At 34.0% G+C, this 22,033-nt stretch overlaps 1 protein-coding gene across 1 annotated transcript; it reads left to right on the top strand.

The window, feature by feature from the left end:
* Positions 1–9,470: 9,470 nt before the first annotated feature.
* Positions 9,471–20,992, top strand: LOC111051083. The gene is made up of 5 exons (XM_022337512.2): positions 9,471–9,921; positions 15,243–15,510; positions 17,629–18,023; positions 19,717–19,829; positions 20,643–20,992. Exons 1-5 carry the CDS (start codon positions 9,560–9,562, stop codon positions 20,990–20,992), a joined length of 1,488 nt encoding a protein of 495 aa, XP_022193204.2. The 5' UTR covers positions 9,471–9,559.
* Positions 20,993–22,033: the final 1,041 nt, after the last annotated feature.

The raw sequence follows: 22,033 nt of genomic DNA, 5'->3' as shown, positions 1-22,033 counted from the left end.
TTCTTGTTTAAATTGTATCTGAAGCCTGATAATTGGGAATCTAAAATCAAACTATGCATAGATGGGGTGGAGCTCTTGAAATTTTTACAGATATGGGGCAGCTGATAGAGCTTATCATTGACTATTCTAAGTATAAATTTGATCAAAATGGTTGGAGCCGTTTTCGAGAAAATCGCGAAAATCCTTTTTTTACAACATTTTCGCCTTTTTAGCCATAATCTTGAATTGCATTTGATCGAAATTGTTCATGTCGAGTCCTTATACTGTAAGTACCTTAAGTTCCAAATTTCAAGCTATTCCGTTAATTGGAGATGAGATATCGAGTTCTCAGACGCACTAATACACACACACACACACACACACACACACACACACACACACACACACACACACACACACACACACACACACACACATACACACACACATACATACAGACCAATAGGCCTACCCAAAAACAACTTTTTTGGACTCTGGGGACCTTATACACTAATACACACACAAACACACACACACACATACAGACCAATACCCAAAAACCACTTTTTTGGACTCTGGGGACCTTGAAACGTAAATAAATTTGGAATTTGGGGTACCTTAATTTTTTTCGGGAAGCAATACTTTCCTCACCTAATTCCTATTATACTTTCCTTGCCCTATTACCTAATGGTAAGTGAAAGAAGTACTAGGTATATTTGCCTGATAATAAGTTAACAGTAAAGTAAATCTATATTATATTATCTTTATTATATTAAAGCCACATGAACTAAAAATTCACAGCCAATACGGCTGATTGTCACGGAGAACCAACCTCGAAATCAATTGGGGAACGTATTGGAGGCTATGGGAAAACCACTAAATCACGAAAATTTCACCCCCCTGGCCCCCTAGAGACCCCCAAATTTTTTCGACATTTGAAATCAGCATCGCACATAAAATTCGATAAAAGCTTTTTTGTTCAGCCCCCGGAGATAAAACTATTAATAGCCATAAAATGAATTTCAACCGAATTCAAATGGGGACCCGGGAAATTGAGTTTTCATCGAAAATTTGAAGTTTTCCCAAATACGAAAAATTCCCAGCCAAAACTATAAGGTCGCTGTAAAAACTGAATACCAAATCTGTTGCATACTATACTGGAGGCTACGGGAATACCTCTAGACCTTCCAAATTTTTCCCCCGGCACCCCTGTACTCGCCCAAATATTTAGGACACATTTAAATTTGTTTCCCACAAAAAATCTATCACAAGCTTCTTCTTTCAGGTAACAATTAAATGATGAGGTAATAATGTTGATCAATTGATTGTTTGATTCATTAATTGCCACTGCATTTATGTTATAAGTCGAATAGCAATAACTTCATATTGTAAAAGAATATTGAGATATTAACTTTGACTATTAGCTAGGTAGCTCTTCAATCAATTCTAGATCAAAAGTACAGGTAAAAGCGAGGAAACATCCCTCCAACATGACTGAGCTTTCAACTTAGGAATAGACAGTCTCAGGCCCGGTTGCACAAAAGCCGGTTAAATTTTAACCGTGATTAATTCCACGAGAACCAATCAGACAATGCGTTTTTGGAAAGACGACTTCTCTGATTGGTTCTCGTGGAATTAATCACGGTTAAAATTTAACCGGCTCTCGTGCAAGTGACACTAAATGTATAAATCATCCCCACACAAAGAGGACTTATAGCTTGCTAGGATCATATCTATGAGTTAAAAAAATACAAGGAAACAATAAATTATGTGACATCCACATTATTTTCTAAGTAATTCAGGCCTACTGCAATCACAACTCAAGTCTCTAGAACCACCTCTTCAATCAACATAAGGAAAACTTGGATGGAAATCAAGGTAAGTCACAAATAGACCAACTGTGTCGTTTTTGAGAGGTCAAACAGCCACTATTCAAAGCAATTTTCTGAACTACTGCGCTGCTTCACTGATCTCCACCTCGATTCAAGGCTAGACAGAACTGTGATTATTAAGTAAAAGCGCGCGAAAGTGTTGTCACGAAATGCTCGAAAATTAGTTGAAAGTTGACCGGATGTTGATCGATTAGACGCACTTGAAACTGTCAGTATTGGTTGAATGGGGAAGAATAAGTCTTGTTTATGAGGAATGCTGACAGTTTTAAGTGGATCTCACTAGTCTGGATTCACTTTAAACTGTCAGCATTGGTTGAATGGGAAAGCATTGGTATTATAAATAGGGAATGCTGACAGTTTGAAGTGGATTTGACTAGAACAGATTCACTTTTAACAGTCAGTATTGGTTGAATTGAGAAGGATAAATGTTGTTCATGAGAAATGCTGGCAGCTTAGACCCTGAACACAAAAGTCACGTAAATTTTAACCATGATTAATTCCACGAGAACCAATCAGAGAAGGCGTTTTTGGAAAGACGGCTTCTCTGATTGGTTCTCGTGGAATTGATCACGGCTAAAATTTAACCGGCTCTCGTGCAAGTGACACTAAATGTATAAATCATCCCCACACAAAGAGGACTTATAGCTTGCTAGTATCATATCTATGAGTTAATGCGATCTGCCGTCCTTTATGGGAAAAATACAAGGAAACAATATGTGACAACCACATTATTTTCAAAGTAATTCAGGCCTACAGCAATCACAACTCAAGTCTCTAGAACCACCTCTTCAATCAAAATAAGGAAAACTTTGATGGAAATCAAGGTATGTCACAAATAGACACACTGTGTCGTTTTTGAGAGGTCAAACAGCCACTTTTCAAAGCAATTTTCTGAACTACTGTTCCTGCCTCACTGATCTCCACCTCGATTCAAGGCTAGACAGGACTGTTATTATTAAGTAAAAGCGCGCGAAAGTGTTGTCACGAAATGCTCGAAAATTAGTTGAAAGTTGACCGGATGTTGATCGATTGGACGCACTTGAAACTGTCAGTATTGGTTAAATGGGGAAGAATATGTCTTGTTTATGAGGAATGCTGACAGTTTTAAGTGGATCTCACTAGTCTGGATTCACTTTAAACTGTCAGCATTGGTTGAATGGGGAAGCATTGGTATTATAAATAGGGAATGCTGACAGTTTGAAGTGGATCTGACTAGAATAGATTCACTTTTAACAGTCAGTATTGGTTGAATTGAGAAGGATAAATGTTGTTTATGAGAAATGCTGGCAGCTTAGACCCTGAACACAAAAGTCACGTAAACTTCAATCTTTAAGTGATCCATCAAAAGGCAGAGCCAGAGAGTGGAGAGGATGAAAAAGAATGGGAGGGGATTGGTATGAGAAGAAGGAGAAAGAAGGATGAGTGGGAGGAGGAGATTGATTGATTATATGCCTTTATTAGGGCGGAGTTAGGACTCCTGGTCCTCTCTGCCACACAACCCTAACGAAGGAGGAGGAGAAGGAGGAAGTGGAGGTGGAGGAAGAGAAATAATTAGAAAAGTGACGAAATGAGAAGTGTGGAAAGTGGACGAGAAGAACGAAATGAACCAAGAGAAAACTACCAGAAAAAATTAGAAGACTGGACGAGAGGAAGAAAAGAAGAAGAAGAGGAAGAAGAATAAGAGTAGGAATAGGAATGTGAATAAGGAGAAAAAGAAGAAGAAGGAGAAGGAAGAGAAGAAGAAGAAAAAGAGGAACGAATGTGGATAAGAATAACAGAAGCCAGTCGAGAGATAAAACGAGCAGAACATGACAAGAGGAAAAGAAGATAGGAGAGGAAAAAGGAATTAAGAGCCTGACGTAGATGATGAAGAAGAAAAGAAGAAGAACTGGAGAAAGAAGAGTAGAAGAGAGAAACGTGAGAGAACTGAGAAACAAGAGATGCAAAGAATATAAATCAGAAGTTGAAAATAATAATATTCTTATGGGCGCATTACTGAAGAGAGATACATCAGAACAGAATTTAAGCATCATATTAGTCTATATCATACAATCAAAGAAATATACATAATGATTATGCTTCATATTAGAGGACTGAGAAATGGAATGAATCAATCAACTGTTCCAATAAATGCTTTTTGGAATAGGACGAAATCACCAGCCATTTACAGCCAATCAGAGGAGAATACAGGGAGACCGCCTCAAAATACTTCACGCACTACGATTGGTCGCCCCACATTGCCAGTCCACACTAGCCACGCCCTCAGCCAATCACAAGCAAGCAATGCAGCAACGAGTTCTTCTGTTAGTTCTCTAGTTTGTTGATAGATGACGTTGGCTCCCCCTGAATATTCCATGAATGGAGATTGGAACTATTTAGGGCCGGTTTCCGAGCTCGGGACTCAGCTAAGTTCTAGACTTTAAACAGATGGAGTCAGAAAATTGGCCTTCCGAAACTGGGCGTAGTCGCAGTCCACGTTTAAATCAAATTTCGAAAAACTAGAAAATTGAACAGAAAATAAAATAAACAGAAAATAGTGTAAAGTTTCAGCTATTTTGAATTACTTGGGAATGTTTAATTTCCTCAAGGAAAAACGTTTCCAATTTATTATAGAAATGAGAAAAAATATTATCATTTATTTATTTATTTCATTCCACAATCACAATATCAAATTAATGATTGGGAGAGAATCAACAGGATAAACACAAAACTGTTTCTCTCCCTATTTTTGATAAAAATAGTCTAAATGAGGCTATGTAAACACTTCTATAAAAACTACGACTACGCCTCGTTTTGGAAAGCCAATTTTCTGACTCCAACTGTTTAAAGTCTACAACTTAGCTAAATCCCGAGCTCGGAAACCGGACTTTGAACTTTGAATCCTACTATTAAATTATTGAGAACTAAGACTGAATACTATCAATAACTCTCTCTTTGAATCCTATTAAATTTATTAAGAATTAAGATTGAATACTATCAATAACTCTCAGCTCTTCTGAGTTTGTGAAAGAAAAAAACATATAGTGAAGCATCATAATCCAAAAAATGCATAGATTGAGATAATAATATGTTGATTCATGTATGTGAAGTCATGATACAATAAACTCACATTTTAGTAAGATGTAGAAGTACTAGAAACATTTCAGGAATTGGATAAAGACAAGTAGCAATATTATCACAAGTGTTGTGATGAAATAAAAGGGTACTTGATAATTGTATTGTATTTCAAATATTCAAAAAAAAACAAAATACTTGGATGCAGTCATATAATTTATAAGTATAGTGAAGGTGAAGAAGTATAGTAAAGTATAGAAAACATGAAGAACTCAATACATAACCTATAAACTCGAGTGTTGATAGGAAATGACATTGGGTAATAGGGCAAGGCAGAACATCCAAAAGGATCTCTCTGCCAATAAAAGCCATATGAATAAATAAATAAAATAAGTATAGTAAAGGTATAGTTTGGTATAGTTGAAGTATAGTATAAGTTTAAGTATATAGTCTAGTCTATAATAATACAGTCCTGCAGAAGGTAGTGAAGAAAAAATGTAATGTGGAGTGGTGTAGGACAAGATGGAGAATAAGAAGGAGGAAAAGGAAGAGGAGGAAGATAAGGATAAAACTGAAGAGGAGGGGTAGAAGAATGGAGCAGGAAGAGCTAGTGGAGGGGAAGGATGATAAGGAGGAGGAGAAGGAACAAGGAAAACGTGCATGAACGACAGAGAATGAAGAAATCGAGGAGCTGCTAAGTTGGCGAATGTCGTCTGGAACTGCAAGAAGTAAAGCCTGTAATTGAACGGTCTTGGTTTGTTGGGCTGACAAGCTACCATGAAAACGGAGCTTGCAATGTATATCCTGCATCTCCCACTTGCTACTGTAATTGTGAAAGTTCGTTTCCACTTCCGCTAACGACTTTAAATTAGACAAAAACTATTGTTGGTAATAACCTAGCTCAAGATGGGAGTAGTAAGGTACCATTAGCATCAAGTCACACAAAATTCAAGAATAATTGAATATGAGTTTGTGGAAGATCAGTTATAATCTCTGTCAATTATATCGAAATTTGTTTAGTTAAAGGCCCATATGCACCATCTACGTAGAAAAAAAATAGAATATACTTAAATTATAAGTAATTTAATATATATTTAATACATATATTTAACTATATATCCAATAATAAAATATTTAATATATATATAAATAAATAAATAAATATATATATATATATATATATATATATATATATATATATATATATATATATTTAACTATAATTATAAGTAAATTCGTATGACTTTTGTTGGTGGGGAGTCCCTTGCGAGAAGGTCCCACCGCCTGAATATATAATTCAAGCCGTCAATGGGCCTTACGACTGTCATACTTCAGCCGGGACCGACAGTTTAACGTACCCATCCGATAACACGGGAGAGTATACTTACTTACATGCTACATACCTCTCCACATGCGGTGAAGTGATCCATCAAAACTAACGTCGAGTCCCTATTGACCAATAGATGTAGAACACATTGATACAATGAATTTCATTGAGTTATGATCCTATTAATTACTATAATGTATAACTTTCCAGGTTTGAGCCACCTGGACCCTGTTGTATGAGCAAATACAAGCTGATATTTCAGTAATTTCCTATTCTATTCTAATCAATCCTTTTAAACTGAAATTATGTAGACCCATATTATGCTCAATATGGAAGCAGTTTGAACTAAATTCGAATAGATCCAAAATTGAATTGAACACAGACGCTAATATTATTTTCTATAAAAAACAATTAATAACAATAATCCACAAAAGAATAACAGTATAAGCCCAGAACTGTCTTCCAATTGAATTTTGACTGATAATATACAAGATACATGTAAAATTGATAATAATAATACGCATTTACTTGCACGAATAAACAAGTTCGAACACATCATATAATAATAGTAGGCTTTTAACGTGCAGAATGACATCTCAGTGCCTTTGTAACTTGCACAAGTCAATAATGAAAAAAAGAAAAGTTCAAGTACATTGTTTTATATAAATGTCTTCATGCTGCTTGAAATAACTGAATAAATTTGTGTCGAAAACTTATTATACGTACCGTATCTTGTATCAGTATAGCATTTGAACTAGCATTAAAAAATAGTCTCTGTAAGAGACTTCAATTTGCTATGAAAACCTTCGCCGGCACAAAAAAGTCCATTCTTTCGGAAAGTAGAATTGCAATACCAATGCCCCTTTCTACTGGCGGTTTGAAGTTTGTTATAACAGGTTTGCAAATAAAATGAAGTTAAAAATAAAAGGTTACGTTTCTATTTTTAGCACTTCAAATCCCAAATTTTGTGCATCGGAAACTCTTTATCCATATCCTCGGAAATGCTCCTTCATAAAATCCAGATAGGCCCAAGAGAAACAAGTTAGGTAGAAGAAAGAACAACTGCCCACTTTTCCCCATCTTACACTTTCCCATCCGTATCGCTTGATTCCATCAATGTAGGAAGCTTCATAATGTAGGGGAATTGAATAGGTGGAAGCTTCATTTCTAGAAAACATTGACAAGTTACGATGAATTTCATTGAATCCGGGTGAAAATCTCCACCATTCAAGCTCACTTTCTACATGCTCGCCTCAATGCATACCTGTCAACCATGAAAACCTTCCACACACGAGACATGAGTACTGAAATCATTCTAATAACACCCTACGTTTCATGCAGAGCGTGGAAGAAATGCACTTGACCAAAAACGTATATAGGGGACAGTCGACACTTTTTACACTCAGTTGCTTAAGTGAAGCCGTTTGGCACGGTTCGAGTAGTGAGTGAGGAAAAAGTTCAAGTGATATTTTTTGTGATAAAGTGTTGAAAGTTTGTTTTTATGTTTGGATGTTTTTGGTTAGTATTCGGTGAACTTTCGCATTCTATAGTGTATTCAATGTTAGTTCGTTAGTTGTTTAGATATAGTTTTCTATATATTTTCAATACATAGTTTTTCTAGGTAGCGTTAATTTCGTATCAAAACACAAAACTAATGAATACACATTTGAAATTCAGAAATAGTGAATATAGGATATTTATAAGTATAGTTTATAGTTTATATGTTTATAGTTTTTTATAAGTAGCGTTAATTTCGATGTATCAAAACACAAAACTAATGAATACACATTTGAAATTCAGAAATAGTGAATATAAAATATTTATTTATAAGTATAGTAAATTGTAGTTCTTTCTAGCTTGAAGGAATCAGATGCCTATCCACAAGAGAAAAGAATCGTTTTTATTGATAATAGACTACAATAAATTGTTAGTCAAGTCTTGAAGTGATTAGTTAGCTTATTGGTCTATCAGACAAGCAAAATAGATTTCTTTACAACATTTAAAAGTTAAATATGATAAATAGCGAATCATCCGTAGCTTATCTTAAACAAATCATAAGAATTTCAAGCTCTCCCTTTGGTGCAACTAGATAAAATTGATCTTGAAAGATAGGAGAGTTTCAGATGTACTTTGAGATTTTGTGTTTAACTTATTTTCCCGAATATTACAAGAGAATGTATTGTTTGGATCCAAGTAATCTATTCAACTATCCAAGCATAACTTGACCTACTGGAGGATTTAGTATTAGGTATTAGTTATTATCCTCCAATTATTAATAGCTTCAGCAGTCACTAAAACACTCCAACTGCAATTAAAATCAATACTCCAATTGCGATTTCAATACATGAAATACTCAATACAATTGATACTAGATAATAAAACAAATAGACAAAATTGCACTAGACATACATGCATAATAGGATCCTATACTATTAAACGAGCAACTTCTGTTTATATGTTCAGATGTTTAGATGTTTGGATGTTTATATGTTTGTATTTCACCGGATCTTGAAAACGGCTCTAACGATTCTCACGAAATTCTGAACATAGGTTTATAATATGAAGATTCGATTTCACTAGGTCTCATCCCTGGGAAAACTCGCTGAAGGACATTAAAAGGATAATAAATTATTATTCATCCTTGGGAAAACAGCTGATAATAATTATTTCGTCGTCTGATGAAAGTGTGTGAGCAAGTTCATGTATGTGGGACTGAGTCAAAATTATGACTCAGCTGTTGAACTTTTGTAATCATTGAATCAGGTACTTAGTGCCGGTTGCAAAAAAGCCCGGTTATTTTCAATCCTGATTAATTCCAGTAGATCCATGTTTTTGAAATGGTCTTCCTGATTTGGTTCACGTGAAGTTAAACAGGATTAAAATTTAACCGGCTTCTGTGCAACTGGGCCTTTGTGAGGGAAATTTTTGCATTCTTCTGGGAATCTCAATTTACTGTGATTAGATAGAACATTTCTGTACGAATGTTATTATAATTTCTTCTTTCGTAATACATTTTTTATGCTTTTGTACTCCAGAGCGAAGCTCGGTCCCCGATATTAATTACTTAATCATAACATTCTAAAGCATATTTCATTAATATCAAGTACATAAGATAGTAACTACAATTTGAAACTGAATACAAGTGAATGGAATCTGACTTAATCAATTTCAAATCAAATTGATAACTGACTACAACCCTTCACTTTCAGGCTCACCATGTACTGACTGACCTCCTTCTCTCAACATCAACCAATCGTTACCACATTAACAAAACTTCCCTCTCAAAAACTGTTAAATCTACGACAAAATGCTCAAAACCCTCTCGTTAATCCTATGCCTCCTAACAACTGCCACTCAAATCTCGGCGGCCACTGAACGTTTCCAAGACTCGGACCGCTACAAGGACAACGAAGCCGAAGTCTTTCATCATGGCCAAGTACAGACTTCAGACACGGCCACGATCGAGGAGCTTTACAAGCACGGACTTCTCGATAAGCACCGCGAGCGGCCCGTTCATGAAGCCCACGGTAAGCCGCGGCCTACTAAGTACCCGCGGCCGGGACTTGACGGTGGACTTCGCGGGAAGTACGCTCTGGGGACGCCGCCAAACGCTCACAAAATAACGCTCATGAAGACCTACTATGATCCGATCACTAATCAGCCTTACATGTGAGTACAATATTTTCATATTTCTTCTGAAGGTGCGTTCAGATTTACGCGCCTCGAACACGAGCAATTCACTTTTCATCAGCTGATTATATATTCTGTATTTGTACAGAAACGGTAAGATACAGATATAAAAAGCTTGGCATCAGCTGATTAAAAGTGAATTGCTCGTGTTCGCAGTGCGTAAATCTGTACGCACCTTAATATTAAATTATTATCCAATTCAGCACAAATTCATTCATCGATCTCATTGATTCAATGTTACAAAAATCATGAATTAGAATGGAAAATACAAACAATATCGAGGCAAGGTAGTAAGTAGGCCTATCATGGAGAAAAGAAAGCTCATGCCCCATGGTATAAGGTGTTTAAACTTTCTTTATTGATTCATACAATAGTTTCATCATCAAAAATGATAAAAATAAGGTAACCAAGTATTTATATTAAATTAATTTAATATTTTATTTATTTATTTAGGTTAGCAAAAGCAATACAACGATCGGAAAAGAAAAAAACAGGCTATTGTCCAAAACTTCTTCAATTTTCCAATTTAGTTTCAAGTTGTCCGAATATTATACATAGGTTATGTCCATTTCAATTGGAAAAAAAATATTGCAAATATTTTCATATTTCTTGTTATATTATAGTATCCAATTTTCCACAAATTCACTCTTCAATCTCATTGATTCAATAAAACAATAACAGAATTAATCATACAGTAAAAACAATATCGAGACAAGGTGGTATCAAAGAGAAAATATAGCTCAGGTCCCATGGTATAGGGTGTTTATTCTTTCTTTATTTATTATTTTTCTTTATTGATTCATACAATAGTTTCATCATCAAAAATGATAAGGAGAGAAAACATAAGGTAACCAAATATTTATAATATATTTTATTTATTTATTTAGGTTAGCAAAAACAATACAACGATCGAAAAAGAAAAAAAAAACAGGCGATTGTCCAAAACTTCATCAATTTCCCAATTTAGTTTCAAATTGTCCGAATATTATACATGGGTTATGTCCATTTCAAGTGGAAAAAAAATATTCAAATTCACTCTTCAATCTCATTGATTCAATAATACAAGAATCATGACTCAGAATGGAAAATACAAACAATATACAGCAAGGTAGTATTGAAGAGAATAGATAGCATAAGTGGATATCCCATTTTAAAATGGATGATATTAAATACGATATGGTAGGTAAACTGACCAGCAGAATTTTCATTGAATTTGAAATGTGAAAGAAAGGCTTTTCAATAGAAATTTTGATGAGGCCTAGCGTTCACTTTAACTGAAGAGCTGAAGACGCCACATTGAATAGTCGTCATAAATGTCTAGGTTCATCATATCTCATCATTATCTCTCCTATCAACCATACACAGTATAAGGCTTAATTGGGCTCATCCTAAAAAATACTGTAAGCATGCCACCATGAATATCCAATCACATAATATCATCTATAATATAATAAATTAAAGAGTTGGTTTGTAAGGGATAAGAAATTCACGAATGACGCATTATCACGTCTGAACTACTCAACTGATCAACTTGAAATTTTGCACATTGATCCCTAATTCACCGAGGATGGTTATACCTATTTTAAATTCTTCAAGATTCCAGTGGGTCAAGTTTTCAGTTTCCAAAGTTTTTAATTAGACCCTTGCGGAGCACGGGTTACCTGCTAGTATCTAATAACATCAGATTCAATTTTTCAGGTATTCATTACAGAGTAAAACTTCTGCAAAACCAACAGGAATTAACAAGAGATTTTTAGTAGCGTTGAAAGAGTTTTATTTTCTCATTATGAATAGTTCCTAAGTCCTAAGTGTCATATTTTTATCAAATTTCCTTATTATCTTATTCTTCAAACATCATCAAAGCTTCTACTCAAAGAACTTATACTACTCAGAGAAAAATATAATTCTAAATACTGTACGATTATAAATTATAGCACAATCTGAAGAACAAACAAATAATATCAGAGTTATTAACGTCGCCATAATGGCTTTATAACAACAAAAGTGACACAAAAATAATTGCATCATGACATTGGGGAAACAAACCAAATTTTACAAAAGAAAGTCGCCCACATTTCGAATGAAATTCATTTTCATAATATTCCCTGAGTATTATTGCTAACAAAAGAACCTTATCGTACCCCCTTCAGAATACAGAATAATCCATCCTATCAAAATTAAAAAGTTTTCTCAGGAAAACATTTTTTTTCTGATCATTACTTTTATAGAGGATAGATTCTTCATGGTATTATTGATCTAGTAGAATAAAAATTTCCTGAAAATATCATTTTTTGGAAAAGTTATTCAATTTACCAAAAATAACTCAGCTAAAAGTTATTTTTAGTAAATTGAATTACTATCTTAAAAATTGATATTTTCAGAATTTTTTTGTTTTACTAGATCAACAATACCATCAAGAATCTATCCTCTAAATCTCATGGATTTATCTCTTAACGAATTTGAAATGTTCTGTCCCAAAAATTAAAATTCTGGGCGATCATATATCGAAAAGTAATGATCAAAAAAAAAAAAAATGTTTTCCTGAGAAAACGTTTTGATTTTGATAGCTTGATAGCTATACAAATCAAAAAACTTTGAAAAATATCACGAGTAAAAAATTCATTTTTAGCCTTTGCACAGCCTTAATCTGTCAGTATTTCCAATGAATAACACCAATGCAGCCCATTCAATCAATGCTGTCAGTTTAAGGTGAATCTCACAATATAGACAAGAGAATATTATGCTACAAGCCTTTGTATTCATCACTGCTTGCTGTTGTATGAAACGATGAAATAAGTTTATACCTACAGTTGTTCCCTCACTCACTGTACTATTGTATTCAACGGCAGGAAAACGATGTGAAATTCAATTATACGAGTCTGATTAGTTGAATTGTATTCGTGATCGGGGACCATTGTTCCAGAGGGGCAAGGGGGGAAATAAGAGGGAGGAGGAAAAGGGTACTAGAAGGTGAGGGGGTAAATAGGTTGTAGGAGGGAGGAAGGAGGAAGTGTGGTGGGGGTGGGGTAAATAAGGAGGGAGAGCGTCGAGGAGGGTGAAGGTAAGGGGGTAAATAGGTTGGAGGAGGAGGGAGAGACAGATGATGAGTAAACAAATCACAAAGCACGATGCATTCGCGGCTAAACAAAGCCGGCCAATCACAGTAAGTTGTGCTTTGGCAACCTCTTCAGCTCTGCGGCAGCCTATTTGCAGTGATCGTCCAATTGGATTACTCAATTCCAAGACCTGGAATGTGATTTGATGTACAGTAGCAGCTATTGGATTCTTCAACACGATTGAATTTCAATTGTGATAAGATTAACGGTGGAATAGATTTGGATGTTTTTTTTTTTGCGAACCCTCAGAAGTGCATGGTAGAAAATATTTTTTTTCAATAACTATTATGATTGAAATGATCTATAATGAATATTTCCAAATATTTTGAAAAGCTTCACTGACATTCTGACTACATCACATTCATGTCCATATAATACCTCCCAGGTTCATGCATTATAGAATAACTCAGGCTCATGACCATCAATTAATGATATTTATTAGATTTTCTATAATAATAATTCATTCATGAGATTTCAAAATTTTATTGTAAGATTTTCATAACACTAAACAAACATAAGAACTCGAGTCTCTAGAATAATTATTGTCACATCAATACATTTTTCAGGATGGATTCCAAAAAAAACTCAAAGAAAGGAATTCTAAGACTAAATTTGTGATTTCCTTAAGTAACTCTCTATGTGCCGGTTGCACAAAAACCGGTTAAATTTCAATCATGATTAATTCCTCTAGATCAAACAGAGAAGGCCTTTTCAAAAATACGACTTCTCTGATTGGTTCTCGTTTAATTAATTAATCACGATTCAAATTTAACCGGCTTTTGTGCAACCGACACTTTAACTTTGAGTAGCCTATCAAACTAATTTATAGTATTAGGTGCCTCTAGATGAAATATAGCATAATTGCTAATGATTATTAATGAAAATGATATCGTAATTGCTGATGAATGTAATTATGGAATAATTATTCTTCAACGAGATTCCAAGTTATATGCTGTCAAAAAAAAGGAAATTTCCTTCAAGCTCTACACTTCAACCAGTTGTCAATATTTGTCAAATTCAAAGTTTATTCATAAAAAACAATTACAATACAAATTTGAATACTATTAAATTTAATAAAATTAAAACAAAGAAGTTTTATGCATTGAATAATTTCCTAAGAGGCATAGATAGTTCAATGAATAAAATATACACCCCACTATAAATGATATGTGTTGGGGTATATAAGTTATTAGTTGCTTGTTGTGTGATATAGTTATTACTATTTACTTATATCCCAACACATATCATTTATAGTGGGATGTATATTTATTTATTGAATTCTCTATGCCTATTAATATTAAAAAAAATATTGGGGTAGTTTACAGCATTTAACTTCGTTTACAAATACAGTTATACTAACATTAACTCTCTCATAATTAAATACCTAATAAAACTGATTCACGATTCAAATCAAATATTTACAGATCCAAGAAAAGAACGATATTCCAGCCTCAATAGTTTTGTATGATAAAATTGTTGAATGAGAATGGAATATATATTAATACTACTATCAATAAAAGCAATATAAAACACGTAGTACCCTTTCTATTTAAAACTTTAAAACATTTCAGTGACTAGCTTCGGCCTACTTTGGCCATTTTCATGTTAAAATGCAAAAATAAACAAGTTGATACTGATATAAATGTATATAGAATATAATACACTTATTGACATGAGCTACTTTTTAATTAATAAAACAAAATAAAATCTTATAGCACCCTTTATTTTTAAAAAAACTTTTAAATATTTTTATAACCTGACGATGGTGTAATATCACCGAAACTAGTTGTTAAACTATTTCAAAGTTGTTTTTTTTTAATAAAGGGTGCTATAAGATTTTATTTTGTTTTATTAATAGAATATAATATATGTTCATATAAATATAAGCATTTGAGAACATTATTATCTAGTATTTACTCGTTTAATTTTGCATTTCAACTTGAAAATGGCGAAAGTATGCCGAAACTAGTAATTGAAATATTTAAAGTTTTAAATAAAAAGAGTACTACATGTTTTATATTGTTTTTATAAATTTTAATAAAGTAGCCCATACAGGTAAAATTATTTTATTAATACTTCTATGCAATAGTATCATTGAATCTCACTCAAAACTGTTCATTCATAGATTCAATTAATCAATGAATGAATCAATTTAATTAATCATTAAATTTCAATCGATTGAAGGTACGTGATGAGAAAACGTCCCTCACCCCACCTACAAGACACCGATGACTCTTTCTTCAGCACGGCCTCCAAACTGATCAGCACTTTCCTGGGCCCTGACGAGAAGTACAAGCCCCGGATGTCGTCGCCGGGAGGACGGGGGATGAAGATGGCGGGAGTAGTTGCTCCCCCCAAACGAGTGCCAAGGTCACTCAAATCGATCGCAGATTTGCATCAGCAGTCGTTCAACTCTGTCGATAATGTGCAGCGGATCAGGACGTTGCAAGAGGTAAGGGAAAACTATTTGGAATGTAATTTGAGTGAAGTATGGGAATTTTTAAACGAAATTTATTTTGATTTGATTATTCATTCAATTTAGTACAAGTTTTTGGACTTGATTCAAGCTAAATCAACTAAAACTCAGTTAAAACTAAACTAAAATACTAACGTGATCAACTAAAACTAAGAAACAAATTTTTGAATTTGAATTACAAGAACAATTTTACAGCAGCAGCAGCAGCAGATAAAGCTCAAATCATCTCCACTAATATTGTATCCACAGTTTGGATCAAACTCATAACAGAAATATTAATCGTAGCTTAATACAGAAGAAAATATACTCCCTACAAAATTACTTCTTACTTGGGTGGGACATGTGCAGCAGAGAAGACTGATCCCTACAGAGGTAGGGATAAAACGGTGGTGATGTTGCCGTTCTGAGCCGGCCAGTATTCTCTAATTTCTAGTGAGTATTCAAGCGCTTATGTTAAACTTACGGAGTTTCCTCTCTGAAAGCCTTCAGTCGGCTGACTCTAATCGACAAACTGGCAACTGTGCTTCTACCTATGACTCTATCCATGACAATAATTGGCTGATCTCCCTCCATTTCTCTGCGCCTCCAAGTCAAAAGCTATTACAGCTATTAAAGCTATAGTAAAACGTTGACAAATAACCAAATAATCAAGAGTGAAAAAGAGAAATGCTGTCGATCAATAACTAAAGGTAGAAAAATATTTCAATGTTGGGAATTACAAGAGTACAATTACATACAGTAAGAGAATATATTATTAGAAGATGAAATAGTATAAATCTAAAAGAAAACATTTAATGGAGAGCCAAGGTAGAGAAAGCAGAAAAAAGGAATAGTGTATGAAAAGGTAAAACAATATTGTATGGAGTGGATACAGAATACCAAAAGAAAAAGAAAATTTTCAGAATCAATTCTCAGAAATTCGGATTGCCTATAAAAGATTATTGTCTCCTGACCTCCCTCAAATCTCCGCCAATTTTTGATACAAAAATTACATCTTATAGTATTCGAAATTGCATTTTTTTCATTCCATAAATTTTTATACTGTAGTTCAATATTTATACAGTTCATATTTTGTGAATCATCTAATACTTTGCTGAATCGAAAAAAGTTATTAATATATTGTTCAAGTGTATGAGCACTATTTCAGAATATACTGAAATCTGCATGAATAAACCCAATGAATATAACAACTTCAATCTCTCACCCAGTCTGATGAAAAAGGGTCTGTAAGAGGGTAAAGAATAATAATTATTGTGTAGGGTTCTTGATCTAAGAATCGAAAACTCTATGACAAATGCAAGCTCGATAAGAATACTTTCGGTATGAAAAAAAATTATTGAAGTGAATTAATCGATAATCTGATGTGAATTTAGAAATGATTTTCAATTGAGAGCTATCAAGAGAGCTTGTGAATTTGAAAGGGAGCTTGTGATAGACAGTTCGTTCAAGTGTTACGCCTAAATTGGATTCACACAACAGTGACATTAAACAATGAAAATATAATACCCATAAGTTGTAATAGTATTATTCATATTAACTAGACCTGGTTAAGTGAGAATATTCTAATTAGAACCCGTGGGAAGTATATTTTCACTGTCCACTGTCACAGTTGTGTGAGAATCCAACTTCAATAGGTTTTCAAATTTAATATTACTAGGCCTAATTCTGTGAACAGTAGACGTCGCTTTTATTGCCATAGCTTTATTTTGAATTATTTTTTTACAACTTAAATCAGTTTGACTCTTCAAAGTCGATTACGGTAAATATGATAATAAACGACGAAAATCCAAATTGAATGATGCAGATAATTTCCATCTGTAGAAAAAATACGATGGAATTTAATGTGAAATAAAATTCATTATAACGTTTATAATTGAAAGAATGAGATGTTGATATTGTCAATACCACTTTAATTTATTCAAAAATTAATTTATATTAGTCTATAAAATGATCTACTACAGAATAAATTAAAGTGGTATTGACAATATCAACATCTTATTCCATCAATTATGGAGAAATACCACAACATCTCATACCATACAATCAAACGTTTATAATTGAAATTATATTTAATATAATCTTCAATTTTCACAGTTATCTCAACACCAGTCCTACCAGAGCCTACACAACAAAGCCACAACTTACAACAACCAGGAAAACGAAGTGGACAATGAAGAGGAAGAAGTCGCAAACAGTCAAACAACCAACAATGAACAGGTCAACCACCAAGATAACAGCACAGATGAAAACAACATGTCATCGTTGGAGGAAAGTTTGAAAATCGTCCAGCGACTTGTCACAAAATGTGGACACAACTTTTTGTCGCCCAAAGATAACGCGACAGAAATTTACAACAAAATCAAGGGCTGCGTACAGAGGCATGTGTTGAAGGCTTTCGATAGGATGCTGAATAGTGACTACATACCGCTCAGTGATGGGGTGATTCTAGTCAGAGACAAGGACTTCAAGATTTCTAACTATACTGGCAGGTGAGTGAATGAATTATTCATTGTAAATAGCTCCAGAATTTGAGTTGAAAGCATCAATTTTAAAACCAGTTACACACACATCGATTTTGGACGTACGATTTTTGGCTGTCCTTAGAAATTATATCAGATCAAACTAAAGATAACAAAAATCATCTGACAGTTGTGTTGAGATCACAACACATGTTGTGGTACTTTTCATAATGAAAACACTAATTTGAAATTTTATTGTCAACCACTTTGTATTATTATAATAATTTATAATAATAGAAAGTGGTCGACAGTTCAAATTGGTGTGTCATCTGTTTAAATCGTGTGTCATCAAAAATCATCTGTTTAATCTAATAGAATTTATAAGGACGACAAAAAATCATACGTCTAGAAATCGATGTGTGCAAGGTATCTAGAATACAATGTACTATGTAATGTAATACAATGTATTCTAGATACCTTGGATGTGTGTAGCCTATAACTAGCCTTACAGACACATCGATTTTTAGACGTGCGATTTTTTACCGTCCTTCTGTAAGATAATTGAACAGATGATGTTTGTCAAGCTCCGTTTAATCTCATAGAGTTCATAAGGACATAAGGACGGCAAAAAATCAAACATCCAAAAATCTATGTGTGTGTAACTACCTTGATATGATTATTATTACAGAATGTGGAATGTTAAAAGGCTATGTGCCGGTTGCACAACAGCTGGTTAAATTTTAACCGTGATTAATTCCACGAGAACCAATCAGAGAAGCCGTCTTTTCAAAAACGCCTTCTCTGATTGGTTCTCATGAAAGTAATCACGCTTAAAATTTAACCGGCTGTTGTGCAACCGGGCCTTACTCTAATTCAGTTGAAAATGCGAGTACCGGTTGCACAAAAGACTGTTAGATTTTAATCATGATCGAATGTCACGGGAAGAAAGTTTCTCCGATTGATTCTCGGGGAATTTAATCACAGTTAAAATTCAACAGGCTTTTGTGCAATCGAGTCCAACATTTTTCAAATTTGACTTGATAAAATTAACTTTCATCTGATACAATTATTTGATGGTGATAATTTACCTGTAATAAACACAGTATTGTGAAAGGTTGCTATTGCCGATTTTTCATTTTAAAGTTGGATTATCATTCAAATTGAAGAAAATTCTTTCCATCAGTCTTCTGAGGTTGATCTGTACATTACTAATATGAAATAGTGAAATATAGTATTGTTCATAAATATTAAATTTTGCATTTCATTACTCATGGAATAATTCATATCAAATAGAGATTATTAATTTTGGAGAGAAAATCAAAGCAAAATTTCATATTTTTACAAAGAGTTTCCTATTGATGAGCATAATTGATAGAATTTAAACATTTAATTAATCAAATCTCATTCATCTAAATGATCTATATTCATCAATAGATTCAACAGGGGACTGCCTAAATTTTTATATATAATCATAGATTCAACAACTTTGAATTTTTGTCTGTGATATCGAAACTATGGAACTTGAATGGTTGTCTCTTGTCTGTGATATAGGCCAATGTCCTATTTCTACATCAGTAACCTATAAATTAGTAACTATTAATTTGAATTAAATTCACGAATTCCAATGAAAATCAGCGATTTTTATACTATGCCAATTGACTAATACTCCTGAATCAATATTCAAAATTGAATTAAATTTCACATTCTAATCTGCCTTTAACAGGTCAGAAACAATGTCGGAATCTTTCATCGCAGCTGTCAGTGAGAGAATGTTCACGCTCTTGCAATCCCACTCTTTACAACTGAGACTGTGGGACAGCTCACAAGTTGAAGAGGGTGAGTAGAATATTACTTTCCACCGTTTCACAACTATCAATTAGCTATATTTTTTGAAAATTAATATTACCATATTATCTTTAACTTGAAGAACATATTAAAATATGACATCACACTTCCCAATTCATTCACTTTCCATCAAGTTTCTATACCATCGATATCCATATCGGGTCGCCGCCAACCTGTCTCCCCGACAAATAAGCTCCTCCACAAAGTAGAAGGATTCTACTCTATCTTCTCTGTGGCTCCTCGCAATTTTGATCATGGTATTGTTGATCTAGTAAAACAAAAATTTTCTGAAAATATGAATTTTTGAAAAACTTATTCAATTTACCAAAAATAACTCAACTAAAATTTAATTTTGGTTATTTTTAGTAAATTGAATAACTTTTCCAAAAATTGATATTTTCAGAAAATTATTGTTTTACTAGATCAACAATACCATGAAGGTATCAACAATAGATCAACAATACCTCTAAATCTCATGGATTTATCTCTTACCGAATTTGAAATGTTCTGTCCCAAAAATTCAAACTTCAGGCGCTCATATCTCAAAAAATAATGATCAGAAAAAAATGTTTTCCTGACTCATTTTGATAGCTTGATGATATACAAATCGAAAAACTTGAAAAAGTATCACGAGTAGAAAGTTTATTTTTTGCCTTTGCACAGCCTTAACGCCGTCAACCAATCCCCTCGAAAGTGGTTTTTAAAGGAGCTCAGCTGACGGGGAGCTTGGTTGGCGCATTCCCTCCATGGAGCTCATACTACCATTCTCAATAAATACTATTTCCATTTGTGTTCTGCGCCTAGGCCGCCGCCGCCACCAATACCGCAAGGCGTTTCCGATGATGGTAGCCGGCTACATGATGCTGTCCGCCTTCCTGGTGCCCCTCGGCTTCCAGTTCATGGCGATGATCGGCGGCAAGGCGCTTCTGCTCTCCAAGATGGCGCTCATGATGTCCATGCTGGGCGGATTCAAGAAGCTGTTGTCGCCGGATCCCATCTACCACCTGCCGGCCGCTGCGCCCTCCTTCGAGCACGCCTCCCTAGGCTGGCATAGAAGTACACGCGAGCCAGCCATCACACAGGCGTTCGCCAAGACCGGCGGCCACGGGAACAGCCAGTGGACCGATCCCAAAACGTACTCGTTGTTGAGATAAACTAGGATTTCGTTTAGATAAACTATGAATTTGGTCAGATAGACTAGAGACATTTCACTTTAAATAAAGGAATTATCCCTAAACGTACTCGTTGTTCAGATAAATGGGATTCCATTCTTATAACTAGGAAATTAATGAATGGAACTCTCAAAGTGATGATTAGAGATCGTCGAAAAATCGGTGGATTGATCCCAAAACTTATTCGTTGTTCAAATAGATGAGGAAATAAATACAGATAGCAGACGAATCGGTGGATTGATTCCATAACGTACTTTTCGGATAAACTCAAATAAACAAATGCCTGTTAAATTTTAATCGTGATTAAATGCCACGAGAACCAAACAGAGAAAGTTTTCAAATGAAGGCTTCTCAGATTGGTTCTTATGATATTCAATAAATTGAGTTTAAAATTAAACAGGCTTTTGTCCAACTGGGCCTCACATTATAACGCTGTATCGAAAGGGGATGAACAATTCGTTGTTAAAGAAAATTGAACGATTGATTTGAATACAGAAAGTATTTTTTTATACAGATATACGTAAGTTATATTGATTAGATTTTTTTGGAAAAATTTGAAATGAAGGAATCCTCAGATCATAACTTCGGATATAGTAGAGAGTATAATTTCAAAGGGTTTGATCCCAAAACTCACTTGTTCTTCAGGTATGCACATTTTGAAGAAGGACTTTATTCAAATAAATTGTAAGAGAGGAATAGGCTACTCAGTTGATCAGAAGGTTGTTGAGAGTTAATTATTGTTTATATAAATCAATAATCACTTGATTGGATATTTGAATTGATTAAAATAAGAAACTATTAGAATGTAGAGATGGATCAGCAATTATTTGTAATTTCAAACAAATTGGATTCACAGCATTAGGTCTATTGTTTTTGAAAATATGGAAGTCAAAAATTTTGTCAAGCCAATGAACAAGAATTCAATCGAAATATGATTAGAGTACCTAGCTGATCACCATAGGTGATCTTCAATAGTTACATTAATAGCAACGGATCTAAGACAATGATATATTATAATCTTGA

This window comes from Nilaparvata lugens, chromosome 8 (assembly GCF_014356525.2).
Source record: "Nilaparvata lugens isolate BPH chromosome 8, ASM1435652v1, whole genome shotgun sequence".
Classification (NCBI taxonomy): Eukaryota; Metazoa; Arthropoda; class Insecta; order Hemiptera; family Delphacidae; genus Nilaparvata; species Nilaparvata lugens.
The sequence above is the reverse complement of the archived record's forward strand: the minus strand, read 5'-3'. Positions and strand labels throughout refer to the sequence as shown.

Excerpts from the sequence above, each read along its gene's own strand:
- LOC111051083 (XM_022337512.2), top strand. The coding sequence starts at position 9,560 with ATGCTCAAAACCCTCTCGTTAATCCTATGCCTCCTAACAACTGCCACT. Across the intron at positions 15,511-17,628 it reads GGATCAGGACGTTGCAAGAG|TTATCTCAACACCAGTCCTA; the intron begins GTAAGGGAAAAC and ends CAATTTTCACAG. Across the intron at positions 18,024-19,716 it reads ATTTCTAACTATACTGGCAG|GTCAGAAACAATGTCGGAAT; the intron begins GTGAGTGAATGA and ends TGCCTTTAACAG.